This window comes from Anas platyrhynchos, chromosome 11 (genome assembly GCF_047663525.1).
Source record: "Anas platyrhynchos isolate ZD024472 breed Pekin duck chromosome 11, IASCAAS_PekinDuck_T2T, whole genome shotgun sequence".
Classification (NCBI taxonomy): Eukaryota; Metazoa; Chordata; class Aves; order Anseriformes; family Anatidae; genus Anas; species Anas platyrhynchos.
Genome location: NC_092597.1, coordinates 5,722,184 through 5,736,274, shown reverse-complemented (window position 1 = coordinate 5,736,274; position 14,091 = coordinate 5,722,184). Strand labels below are relative to the sequence as shown.

Here is a 14,091-nt window from a genome sequence, read left to right as displayed (position 1 = left end):
AATTTCTGCACTCTAAATAAATCACTTTTTACTCCTGAATTATGAAGTTAAAAGAAACAAAACGTGAATATTTACAGTTCTGCTGTTTGTCATCTAAAAAAGAAAATCCAATTGTATATGACTTTCATTAATGATTTAATAATTGCATCAACTGTTCATATGGTAGCTATATTGATGGCAGCAATCTGCATTTATGCATATATATGTGCAGAGATTTATTTTTCGGCTGCTTCTAATCTGTCCTAACTCCATGTTTAAATGATGATGGGAATAATTAGTCATGATGCTCCTATCCATAATGCTTCAACACATAAATATTTAGTCCTTAAGTCTTCTTGTTATCTATAATTCAACGATTTAGAATTTGTTCTTGCCAGCTTATTGCTTCCTTTACTGTGACCTCGAAACTCTTCTCTTGTTTGGTTGTAACTGTTCTGCAGTCTTCTTTAGCCAAACAAAATGACCCATGACAGCTAGTCATAGTAAACTAAGTATTTACGTTGTGTCTTCAGTACATACAATACAAAAATATGAAAGATTAGTAAAAAGCAACATGGCTCTTCTTTACCCACACATGATCATCAAATAACCGATTTTTGTTACCGTAGCCCAGTAAAACATGCACAACTTTTTAGGACTACTTTCAGTTTGGATTTATATTTCTTTGCTTTTTTCCAACAGAGCAAAGTGTCTGGACAGTTAGTCTGCGGTGTGGTGGGGCAGCACCAGGGGTTATCAATAGGTTATCAAAGGTTTTATCAATACCTTCTCGGTCTGTTTTGTTCCATTGCTATTGTAGTTAGTGACAGAAAGAGCAGAGGTCAGTGCTTTTCAATTTAATAAATGAAATTAGTCTTTGTTTTCTGATTAATTAGTAAAGTTGTTAAGCGAAGTGCAAGTTGAGTGACATCTGCAAACAGAATTACATACTGGTGAGATCCCTATAAGACTCGATGAGTGCTAGGATGGAAAGCAATACTGTTTTAAGAGTCAGTCTCTGAAGGTTTGTTTTTTTCTATTTGGACAAAGCATAATGATTTATTCGATGTTAGCATGTATCTTTTTCATTAAATTATCTTTAATAAGTAGGCTGCCTATCCATTTTGTCAGTTTTATGGCATGTGTCTGATGGCTCTGAGCTACATGAAGATTTGTTTATATTACTTTTTGTTAAAAAGGAAGCCTGGTGAGCTGGTGAGTAGGTGTTTTAAAAGCACCTTGACTGACAATCTCCAGTTATCCCAGCCATCCCAAGCTGATGTCCTGTTATAAAAATGCACTTTTGGTTAGGTGCTGCTTTGTTTCCCATTGTCTCACAAATGGATCCTGTGTTCACACCCACCAGAAATTGGGAGAGGGATGGTGAACAACGTGTCACAGGTCTGCATGCAGTTACAAAATGAGAGCCTGCCATGGTAGGTAGGCACTGTGCAGGCGTACAGCAGCCTGCTTTGACGTATGACTGTGACATAAAACTTCTCAGATGAAACACTTACCTTGAACAGAGATGATTATTTTGGGGCTTTGCTGTTAAAATTAGAATGAAAAGGGAAATTGTCATTTCTGGGGCAAACGGATGATTTGGATTAAGGAAGTAACCCTTATACTTTGCGTCTGACATTTTGTGATAATACCGAGTATAAGACAGCAGGTAGACTATTCAAGCTGATATAACATCAAGGATCTACTTGTTTGAGCAGTGATTAATTTTAGGCAGCAGAAGGGTTAAGCGTGGTTGTAGCTGGAAGCTGGAGTTCATGTGAGGTGTCCTGCTGGTAGCTAAGCAATGAGCTTTAGTAAACTACTGCTAGAGTGACCTCTGACTAATCCCCAGATAAATCACTTCCATAGTGCTGGCTCATCTTTGTGCTCCTCTGGTGTGCAATCTGTCATGATTTTGCAGCATGTGCTGACCTCAGTTTTCTTCATTTGTATGTGTCGAGAGATGTTACCATCAATTCATTATCTTTTCACCTTTTTGCGTTTGTACAGTCCAGAGCTGTTTTTCCTGGATACTGTTGAAATGGCAAGTGGTGCAATTTGTTCACTGAAAAAGGTATATGTGCTGTTTTTGAGAGTGTTGCAAAATGTTCATACCAAGCTGTTGTTGAACAGGACCACAGGATGTTTCAGAACTTGTGGAGTTTTGTAGTAGCTGAGTTTGCAGCTGAATCAGCTTATATATAATGGTAATAGCTCACCTTTGTGTGGCACTTCCATGAGCAGATCTCGGAGTCCTTTACAGAGGAGATCACTACCATTTTTTCCGTTTGTTGAAACAGACATAGAGAATTGGAAATATCCTAATCCAGTGTCTGATGGCTTGATCCCACCAGCTTCACAATAAAATGCAAGTGATTGATAGTGCTGCACTTGAATGGGTTTCATAGCAACATTCTCCTGTAGCTTATTTGTTTTCAACATACAAAAATTAACATGCTAGGTTTTCCATGCCTTCGTTTCCTGCAGACTTAAGGTATCTCTGTGCCAGGCACCAGATACTGTTTCCTTTTAGAAAAGACTTCCTGTTTTCCAGGCACTCTACATTCACTAGTCTGTGTCTAATGCTAATCTATCATTTTCCACTTGCATAGAAAAAAAACGCTAAGGTGGAGATGGTATGCTGTGGCCATGCCTCTTGTCACCCCAGAGCTGGATCCCAGCACGGAGCTTCTAGCCTCCAGCTCCTTTGCTCAGAACATCCTCTTTTGTCCAGCAGCTGAACAGGATGTCAGTGAGAAATGCTGCTATGTTTAATGAGCAGTTAAACTAGAAATGTATTTAGGAATGTGGTTAAAGAAGATGGTTTGTTGGACTAATACTTCTTGCCTATTAAAACGAATACTCTTTACAAAGAATTAATTTACTGATTAGTCAGTACAAATTGTGACTCATGGTGCAGCTAAACACATCTGAATTGTTGGAGCATGGTTTATGCAAAGAGCAGGATGTTCCTGGTTGGAGCATGTGAGATCCAGATAGTCAAAATAAACTGATGGTACAGGGTGTGCAGGTGGGACAGAGCAAGAAACCGAACTGCTGTTCTGCACAAGAAGTGACCCGTCCTGCTGGGCACAGCGCTAATAACCAACTCTTTTAATTCCCCCCATCACACTGACACAGTATGGTTCAAAGCCCTTTAGTCGCTATCTTTGACACTGATACAGCATTCTGTACGTTTTTTTAATTTTATTTTGTACAAAAGTTGGCTTGTTACTCCACACAACAGCCCTTTGAGAGTGGAAGAAATAATTCCTCGTGTCAGGCCGCACCTTGTGGGATGTGCCAGCACGGGCGGGTTTGTCAGCTCCCTCAGCAGGAGCACGGGGATGATGTGGCTCTGCAGGAAGGAGGAGCAGTGCAGGTGAAGGCGTTTATCGGTGCTGACGGTGCAGGGGAGACTTGTCCCGAAGGAGGACACCTCCCAGGCAGGCCCAGCAGGCCCAGCAGAGGGAGCGGAGAGAGGCCTTCGTCCATGTGGGCTGTTGGCAGCGCTGGGAAGTACAAAACCAGGGTGCTTTTCCTATAAAGGAGGCCAGAGAGCCAAATCCAGAAACCAGGGGATAATGGAACTTATTTAGGGCTGCAAAGATTTTTGTGATTAAAATAGCTTGTTCAGAAGGTTAATGAAGGGCAAAAACGCTGCCGCTGTGAGAAGTAGCGGGCGGGCGGCCCTGGCCTGGCACCTCCCCAAAGGTGCTGCTGTTCTGCCTTGATCCGAGAGCACTGGAAAACTGCCGAATTAATTCTTATTTATTTATTGATGAGTTAAATTACTCGTGGTTGAAAATCAGATCCTGGGCTTGTTCCTGTAATGGCTCCTGACGGACACGGTGCTGAATTTCCAAGTCCTTCACGGTGAGCACGTGTCACTTCATGTGCACGGCCTGGCCTCACTTGCTGCCGCATGACGCCGTGCTGTGTTAAACCTTCCCAAGCTCGAGGCTTTTACAGCTGCCTTTTATTTCGGGACAAGTGTAAAAGGCAATTTTGGTCCTTCAGAAAAGCAAACAGGTGTGCCCATAGAAGCATCGTGCAGAACTGGGCTGTGGTGGACCAAGCAGTGAATGTGGCACCCAAGCCAACACAGGACAGAGAGCTGGTGCTGATGAGAGCGTGGGCGGTGAGCTCTGTGTTACTGCAGAGGTCAGAGGGATGAGAGGCGCTTGTAGTGCAGACACGGTAGTTGTGAATAGCTGCTTGGGAGTTGTAGAAGAGCAAGCTGGAAAGGGCCTAAAAATGTGCGTAGAGGAGCTCCCTCTGTCTGGGACATTGCATACAATCTGAATACACAGCACTGCATTAAAACCTAACTGCAGTGTCACTCTTAACTGAAGCAGTGCAAACCCCCCTGGAAATTTGCTAAAAGTTTGGATTCAAAAAAAGGCGTGTAGTAAATACAGGCATTGTGTGTGCATGTGTACAACTGGCCCGTTTCACATTGCTTTAGACCTCGTGCCCTGTATTACAGAGCAATGCTATTTTTATTCACGGTTAGCATACTGAGCTGTGAAATGCAATAGCTTGGTCTGAGCTATTGTTTGCATTTCTGTGCTGAAAGGCCACTGTGACTAAGGTTACCACATTTCTGTCCAGAATTTCCTGTAGAGAAATGCATGGGTGTATGCTGTGTCCTTCACCTGCATGTGCACTTTGGCCATGTCCAACAATGTAGCGTGAATTACAGGAATATAAAATCCTTTTCTTTCTTCAAAACCATGTTTTGTACTGAAGAAGAGTGTTCTAGGAAACTTTTTGGTTTTAAGTTTGCAATCACTGGTGTTTTAGAAAATGCTCCATCCAATTCAATTTATTGAAGTGAGACCTATTTAGTGAGTCTTCAGATGAGGTGTGCAAAATCTTACCATATCCATATACCATGGATTTACCCTTCTGTTTCTCTGATAGCACCTCAAAGTTTTGTTCTTTCCCAGCCATTCTTCTACTACTCATCCTGTTTCTGGTATCTGAAAATGCACAGTCCTTTGAAGACTGTGCTCCCTTCAGCCTGCTGGGGCTGGGAAGTTCCTTCCTAAATTTCTTAGTAAGTTAATCAAGTTGTTTTCTGCAAAGGTCACAAAGCATTCGATACCGCAGAGAATTCTTACTTTATCTTGATGGAAGCTAATGGATTTCACAAGAAAGGAATTTGAAATCTTTTGTGTTGATAATTACACCAAGGCTGGAAGAAGCTGTTTGGAACAGGTGGCGTATTAGATGCATTTCTCTATTCCCATAACATCATTACTTCTAAGTTATTTGGGAACATTGATAAAGCAGTTACAATATTTAGCACTTCCATGCAGGTTTTATTTTCAGTGCATTGTATAAACTTGTTTTATTTCATCTTATCGATGAGAAAATTATTTGGTAATTTTTTCTGTGCTCTTGTTTTTGCTATAGCTGCCTCACAGAAGGAAACATCTTTAATAAATGTATTTGTTTAGTCATGCTCTCAGATACAAAGATGTGTGAATGTTCTGGCTCCAGATACTACGGGTTATTTTGGTCATCCGCTGTCACAAATATGCAGCTGGGATATTGAGAGATTGACTGCAAAAAATAGGGTGCCTACTTGGTTCAGTGTTATGCTTGCCTTGCTGGAGACACTTAATCATGCCAGCTGCACGCGTGTATATGTATTCTTGCACAGTCTGAAAATCTTCAGAAGGTAAAATGTCTCAGTTTAAGCTAAGTTTGTGTGAGTGCTTAGTGTTTAATCCTGTGACTCTTGGAGTAGCTGTAGCTGATGGAAGTACAGCAAGATTTCAAACATGCCAGCCTTTCAGAATTAATCCTATCTGACCTTTCATCGATGTCATTATTTTTCAACTTCTCTTGAGTTAGTTTTCCTGCTGCTGTAATTCAGTTGTGGGATGATGTGTCACTCAGAAAAACTCAGGTTCCTTTTCTGTCTTTGATGGGCACGATTCACATTGATGTAAATGGTAATCACGTGTGTGCTTAGAACAGAAAGTGTCCCAAATGTTCCCTGAGTCACAGATTCCTTCCCTGGGAGTTTGCGTCAGGTTAGTCGTTAACATCCTTTGATCGGGGTTCAGTTTTGAAAAATCTAAAGCAATTTCAGGCTTACAAGTCTACTCCATTACCGTAGAAGTGCAGTAGAGTAGCAACAGTGAGATCAGGTTGATGAGACTGTCTCTGTTGGATTAAATAAGATATTTATCATGATCTTGGTCTTGCACTGAAGCAGTAAGAGATTTGGTGTTTATGGATTGCAGGATCAGGCCTTGAGCAGCAGTTTGTGCAGTTTTTATTTAAATAAAAAATGAATCTGTCACATGACATGGGGACAGTGCCCTTAGCCATTACCTAAACATGTTACTCTAAATTAAAACAAGAAACCAATAGCAAATCCACCCCACAAAAAATGGTAGTAGATTTAATTAAACCTCTTAGCTCTGGCTACCTTTGGGTCATATTTTTCCCTCAAGCCATACTGACAAGGAGCTTCTGTAAAAACATCAGCACCTTGGCAGTGTCCTCAGTGTTAACAGATGTAGATGATTTGGGATGAAAGGCAAAGTAAGCACTAATGTTCTCATCAAATAGCTCTCTTTGGTGTCTCCATTTGAATGAAGGACGTCTCACTCTGATCTCTTCTGCCAATTTCATCTATGTTATGTGGCATTAAGAAAGCTCAGCTTTGAAGTAGTGCATCACAGGCGAATGTTTGAAGTCCACATCAAAATCTTTTAAAATCAGCTGTTAATGATACAGCAGAGATGCTGGTGGCTTGGGTAAGGATGGATTGATACATGTATTGAGGCTGAAGTCAATAATTCTGTATTCTTTTTGTTTGTTTTCCCGGGCTGATGTTTTTGTGGTATGTGTGCTTATATACATCTATTTGACATTATTTGCTTTAGAGTCATGAGTCTGAAAGACAAGATCAAGTGATACATCCAATGCATCAGTCATAGGAAGGAACAAAACACAAAAATAATGTTTTGCTTTGATGATTAAATCGAATAGCTCTGAGCTTCTTGAATCCCCTCTGAAATATGTATTGATGGGTTTTTAACTGTTTTAGTGTTCCGGCTTCAAAGAGGGACTTTCTTTTCGTATATATAGAGGAAGAAGGTAAACAAAGTTATCTGTAGGGATTTTTCAATCTATATGTGTTGATTATCCTGATGTTTGGACAGTTTGCTGTGAAATAATGGCAGTAATGCAGTAAGCTAGTTTGGTTTTTGAGGGAGCCAGGTTCAGAAAGGTACAGCTACCTTAAGGAATAAAAATTGAAAACTGGCAACTCTGCCTTTAGTGTTATTAACTGTTAATGTTTATTTTCTTACACTTGTTTTCCTTATTTGTCTCTTTTTTTTTTTTTTGAAATTGATGAAATTGCTAAAGTTGATGACAATCAACTTTTCAATGATCAGTAGGTCTTTTTGCAGCACTTTGTCACTGGGCATCTCTGATGTGTGCAGTGTTACTCCTGCTTCCACTAAGGTTGGCAGCTGTGACCACATGGGAGTAGAGCTTCCTCCATTCTGAGCCCTTTTGAAAGCATCTCTTCAATTTCTATGAAATACAGAATTTAAAGTTAATAGTTGTCAGTGCTATTAAAATTAAGTATTAAGACGTATGCACATCCTCAACAATTTTTTTTTCATGTCTTGAAAACGAGATTATTTTTTTCCAAGCCACTTCCTGGTTTCTTGTGCACTGTCATTTAATTTGTATTCTGCAAAACCCTTTTCTGCATGTAAGGTATCTCAAGTCAATTTGTAGAACTCTTTTTTTCCAGTGCTGAATCTCCTTTGAGCAGAAGCTGGCTTCAGTATTGAATTTTGCAATGGTTTTTCAAAGCACAAGAAAAAGCCCTGCTGAAATGTAGGTTGTAATCTCAAGATTGCAGTAGTTAGGTAAGGAAGTCTACATCTATTCTGTTTTGGCACTCTGATGTTAAAATTCCTCCTAAACATATTGCCTTGTCAATGGGATTTTGTAGGTAGAGGAAAATTGTATTTAAAATTTACCAGCCTATGCACAAATCTGTTTGTCTTCTACTGGAATTATGATGATGAAAAATCAGTGACATTTGTTGCTTATTCTATGACCATTACTTGCTGCAGAATAGAGCTGCGTACAGGTTGGATACAGTGACTGAATATTGCCTTTCAAAGTTAGACATTATTTTTGAGATAGATAACTGATAAGGAAAATAGTGTTATTTATTCCATAGGGTGTCACTATTTGACAAGAGCTAGCTGTGATCATTATGCAGTGCTTAAAGTGTAGGCCTGAGAGAAGGATATGGACGATTTCTGAGCCAAGTCCCCTGCTGCTGAAAGCAATCTCAGCCCGTCATTTTGTTTCTGAAATGGCCAGGCCTATCGTCGCAAACCCTGATTTTTATTTATTTATTTATTTATTTTTGTCATTCCCTTCTCCTTGTGCACTGTTCAGAAATGGAAAAAGCTGAGTGTGATCCTGACCGACACCTCAAAGTAACGCTTCACGTTTCTGTGAGTGGTAGGCTGTTCACAGTCGATCTGTTTCAGTCTGCTGTGACTAAATGCCTGTTTTCAAGCTAGTTTGGCTTAGTATCATATCACTGTGATGTATTTGTGTATCATTGGCTGCGATCATTATCCACCTTTCAGTGAAAGAGGACTCCAGCTTCTCATCTCCCAGTTTGCTTTTCTTCAGCTCTTGTTGTAAAAGCATAATTAAAAAGTTCTGTCCATTCAGAAGTAATCTTCATTTTAAAATCATCTAATTATGTGCTTTACACTGAGAAGAAGCAGGACGATGGAGACATATTGCACAGATAAGAGAGTGTGGCATCAGACTGCTAAGTGGTGCCACACACAACACTGTTGCTCTACTTGTTTTATTGGCTGAAAATTTTAATTATAGTGCTTCTTTTGCAACTGGTGACATGTTCAGTGCTCACAACATCAGGTCAAAGGTTGAGGACTGGTGATTTAACTGAAAATAACTCCAAAGTTGGTATTTCTCTCTGCAAGGAAGAACTCAAATGCTCTTTGTGTTTTCTGTTTTTTGTTTGTTTCTTTGTTTTTTAATACAGACATTATGAAAATGTCATTTGGCATAAGCAGAGGTATTTTAGACTGTTGTTTGTACTAAACCAAAATATATTCTCTGCACATTTTATGCACTTCCCAATATATTCAAATTCTGGTGTTTTCCTTCCCAGCTGGTGTTTTCTTTCCCAGTTATGTGGCGTTCTGTTTCCTTAAAGTTCAGTGATGTAGAAGACCTCTCTGCAGAAGTGCTGTGGCTGCCAGGAAGGACCAGCCTTCCTTCTCTGAAGACCTGAGTATCTTGCTGCCTGGTCGGACGTTCATGTGCCAAGTCTCGTCTGGGGTTGTGGCAGCGGCCGCTGACCCTGCTGTGGGGTGCTGTTACGCTGTCCTTGCACCTTCTCCGGGCATTGGCTGCAATCTTGGATGTTTTGCTGTGTTTTCCTCTCTCTGTGCCAAAAAGCAGAAAGAATAATGTGCTAGAGGATGGCAACTCCAGTGTGTTAAATCCAAACAATAGACTGATGTACTCGTGAGGACAAGGGAGTCTGAGGGTGAATGGAGCTCTGGCAGGGCAATGCCAGAGGCTCTGGCTGCAGACAGAGGCCTTTGTTTCTCATGACTGCCTTAGCTTTTGCAAATACAAATATTCATTGCAGAATAGAGGACAGCAGCTTTTCTAGCTCACACAGCCAGCCATATCTTCTCTAGGCAAATTTCTAAAAGGTGTGTGTATATGTATTTACACAGGAATATAGGAATGGATCCTTTATTTTGAGCACATGCAGGAGTGCCGTGGGAAGAGGAGACCTTCATATCTCGTGGTGTGGGGAGAGGGTACTCCAGGCTAAGTAGCAACAGTATTCTTCAGGAGGAATTATTCCAGCCTCGTTTTTCATTATCGTCTTTGTAAACATGGAAGTTCTCTGAGGAGATGAGCGTTTTCCCACTGTTCCTGAATGCCCAACCCGATAACAAAAGCCGTGTGTGCTTTGAATGCTCACACATACATGCTGGATGGTCTGCCCTCTGTCTTGGTTTGTGGTAACTCCCCTCAGTTTCTGCTGATTTCTCCACCTTCTTCATTAAAAAGTATGCCAGTTGTGCAAGGAAGGAAGTCATGCACATTGTTTGTTTTTGTTTTTTCAGTGCTTGTCTGGATTGAAATAATAAGGGAGGGCCTCGAAGCAATTTTGAGGCAGGCTTTGATACACACTAGACTGGGTAAAGTATCTCTGTTGGAATTAGCTGTGGGATGAGGAGAGATGGGGCAGTGACTGGCGATTCAGTACTGATAGCTTTGGAAATGCTGCAAGATGAGGCATGGGTGTGGGTTCATTCTCTAAAATGAAGCCATTGTTTCTCTATATGAGTAGTAAAGCGTCTTTGTAAACAGAAGGCTGGGAGGATTTCAGGGACTTGCTCGGGTCTAAAATGTTAATGTGCTTTTACCAGTTTCCTATTAGTATTCAAAACACGAGGATCCTATTTCATAACAGCTCCAGAAGATATTTCTGTAAATCACCTGATGATTTTGGAAAGTGCTTCTTGAATAGCAGTAATAAACTTGATATATCATCGATTTCTGCCACTCTCACTACGTGTACCTTCGTGCCTGACAGCTGGAGCAGTAGATGGAACTCGTGGGATTTCTCAGCTACCGGAGCTGATCCTTCAGGGAAGTGACAATTACCATGAGACACGTTTATTTTTTTGTCCCTCTCTTGGTAGCACAGTATGGTGATCTACAAACGAAAAGCTTGTAATGTTATTGCTGACCTCCTGTGCTAGGCAGCTCCTGAAATCAGACCAGAAGTTTCCTATTTTATAATGGTATTGGTTTGGGGATTTTTTCGTACGTCAAAGAGCACCGGGGGAAGAAAAACTGCTGATTCTGCGAAGAAATTATTCTCTGTTAGTGACTCACTGCAGGAACTGTCTGTGTGAGAGGAAGGCTGTGTGTTGTCAGTTGTCCCATTTAGGCCTAGATGTCATGCTTTCAGCTGGACTCCTCTCATGTCCTTCCTGCATCTCTTTTTGGACGAGAGCACCAGCATAGTTCACTCTGGCCCCCGATGTGCAGAGCCACAGGCATGTGTATCCACCCCGGATGAACTCTGCGAGCAGGGAATGAGGAAGAAGCAAGAGCGTTTCTTCTTCCTTTCCCAGATGGAAGTCTTTGTCTCTGCTGTGAGCTGCCCTACCGCTGCAGGCCTCACTGGAGCAGGCTTGATGCCCTTTGTAAAGGAGATGTCTCAACAGGCCCATGTTTTAATTTCCCCATGCCCAGGGCTGGCATCCCTGGCAGCTGGGCATACCTAACGTGGCTATCCATAACCTGGCACCAGCTGCCTAGTTACACTTTCCCACTTTTCCCATTGAGACCGACAGCTTGATGTATGCAAATGTGTGAACTGTGCTGCAGTCATTCGCACCTATCCTATGTGTTAAAGGGAAGTTGAGAACACAAAATTAGGTTGCTTTGATCTTCTTAACACTTTCATATTAAATTTAAAGCAACACCCAGCCCTTTCCTTTTACCAAAATGTGAAGAACCCGCTTTGCCCAATGAATTCCTTTGGTTAGATGAATCACACCTTGGCTCTCGCAGATAGGAGATGTTACCAGGGGCTCCCTTTAGCCTACATCTGTGTGCAGCATGAAGTAGATGCTGGAGCTGTGCTCTTATCTGGAGGCTTGGGGGTGCTTTTGAAGATATGTAACAGCTTGAGAGCAAACATGTGATCTGTAATTTAGCTTCTTATTTTCATCAGCACCTTTTTTTTTTAAATGTCAGAAGTAGAACCCCACACCTCCTGGAGGGCCTTGAGGGTACAGAAACCACGGATAGATTTTTCATGCATATTTCTTCACTTCCCCTGCATAGCATTTACTTGTGGCCTCAGCAGGCATTTGGAGGCTGTGCAGGCTTCATATATGCTGTTTGAACATATATGCGTGCCTGAACTTTTATCCACCATTACAGTACTGTAAGTGCAGCTTGGTCTGGGGCTTGGCTACACTCTTTAGTTCAAGCCCCACCCAGCTTTCTAAATCCTTGGGGTAAATTTTTATTCCTTCTTTATCCATTTTCCAGTATGTAAGACAGAGTTAAACTCACCCAGCTCACAGGAGGATTTTGAAATATTCTTTTAAATTTTGGAAATATACAGTATGGTATAAATATATATATATATATATATTTTTTTTTAAAAAAAAAAGAGCCAGGCTATAGAAATGCTAATTTCTGTCACTGTTGGTTTGTAGTCTATTTTTAAGTCATACAGTCAGGGTTTATGGGTAGAGGCCTCTTTGGGGTGACGGAAAATTACTTGCCTAGCAAATTAAGATCCATTTTTTAAAAAATATTTTTGTAGTGAGAAGAAATATCTTTACGACAAAGGGATCCTCTGCTCCAGATCTGCTACGTGTGTCCTGAACAGTCCTGCTTGAATTTTTCAGATTAAAAACAATTCTGGGAAAAGTTGGTGATTAGATCAGAAGGATGAAGGGTTTCTGTTGCTAACTCTGCTCTTGGTTTCTCTATCTATAAGATAGCATTAATGATCTTTATTAATGAGCACTGATTAGTGAGGTGCTTTACCAGACACTCTGAATAGAAGTAGCTGCAGAAGAACACAGTGTTATGGTGGTAACAGGTGTTTTGGTCAGGTTTTGTTGAACAAAATGATGGCTGCTTGAACTGCAGGGGCAGCCTCGGTCCTGAATGAACATCCTGGTCACCAGCAGCCCAATTAGCCGTTCAGGGAGCTTTATCACTGACAGTTTGTTTCTACCACATGCTTTACATTATTGCTCTACTGCTAACATTTATGGTGGAATGATTGTTGCCAAGCTGGGGACATAAAACATAAGTGTCCTTGAGAGAATAGCTGGTAATCAGTATGTCTTTGTGTTTCAGAGATGAGCGAAATCAGTCAATCATTGTAAGTGGAGAATCTGGGGCAGGGAAGACAGTCTCTGCCAAGTATGCCATGAGGTACTTCGCCACGGTCAGTGGATCTGCCAGTGAAGCCAATGTTGAGGAGAAAGTCTTGGCTTCCAACCCCATAATGGAGGTAAGAGAGCTATTGCACTAACTCCTACCCTTCAGTTGCAGTAATTGTTTGGGGGCTAACACAAGCATTCAGTAAAGAGATCGGTTCTTACTTTTATAGGCATCAAAAAACCCCAGACTATGTTTTAAAATTTCATTTTTAATCCATTTACTGGGAAGTGCTGTAATCATTATTTTGTGCAGTATTTATGAAATGGTGTGAGAGATGGGGTAATGTTACAGTGTTAAAGTATTTCACATAACAAAGTAATTTTTATAGGAATACTGCTGTAAATCTTTTCAGCTTTGTAATACTGGTAGTTGTTGAATAAAGCAAATACTAAATTTTAGTAAAATGTCATCATGGAAGTTAAATTGAGAAAGAAAACTTATACGAGACGTATACAGCTTCAGAGGGGAAAAATGACAGAAGACATAATTTGGCAATAATTAGCTCAGACGGTGATGTTTCATTTGTGTACAACAAAGGTTGTGCTAACTGTAGTCAAGTCCCAAAGCCATTGGCTTGGGAGCTTGGGCGCTGTCAGTAGACTGTGGGATAACATGTACAGTTCCCTACTGCTCAGGATCACTGATCTACAGGAAGCTCAGGAGATGCTGTAATTCTGATGTCATGGCCAAGCAGAAACCCTGATCGGAATTATTTTCTGCCTATTGTGTCTTTGCCTACATGTGTAGATACAAGTTGCAGCTGAAGTTAAGGAACCACAAAATCGTAGGGATTAGGAGGGACCTTTGGAGACCATCAAGTCCAAGCCCCCTGCTAAAAGTAGTTTCCCTACAGTAGGCTGAGCAAGAAAGTGTCCAGGCAGGTCCTGAATATCTCCAGAGAAGAAGACTCCACAACTTCTCTGGGCAGCCTCTGTGACCCTCACTGTGAAGAAGTTTGTATGGAACTTGCTGTGTTCCAGTTTTTGGCCACTGACCCTCGTCTAATCACTGTACACAACTGAAAAGAGCCTGGCCCCATTCATTTCTCTTCCACTATTTAGATAT

The 14,091-nt window shown here is 41.1% G+C and overlaps 1 protein-coding gene across 7 annotated transcripts in view; it reads left to right on the top strand.

Annotated features, from left to right (window-relative positions):
• Positions 1 to 14,091, top strand: part of MYO5A (myosin VA) — a 101,717-nt gene that overhangs the window by 30,673 nt on the left and 56,953 nt on the right. For all 7 annotated transcript variants that reach the window (XM_072043547.1, XM_072043543.1, XM_072043544.1 and 4 more), the window contains exon 5: positions 12,940 to 13,096. In XM_072043547.1, the coding sequence (XP_071899648.1) occupies positions 12,940 to 13,096 (157 nt within the window). The remainder of the gene's footprint in view (positions 1 to 12,939; positions 13,097 to 14,091) is intronic.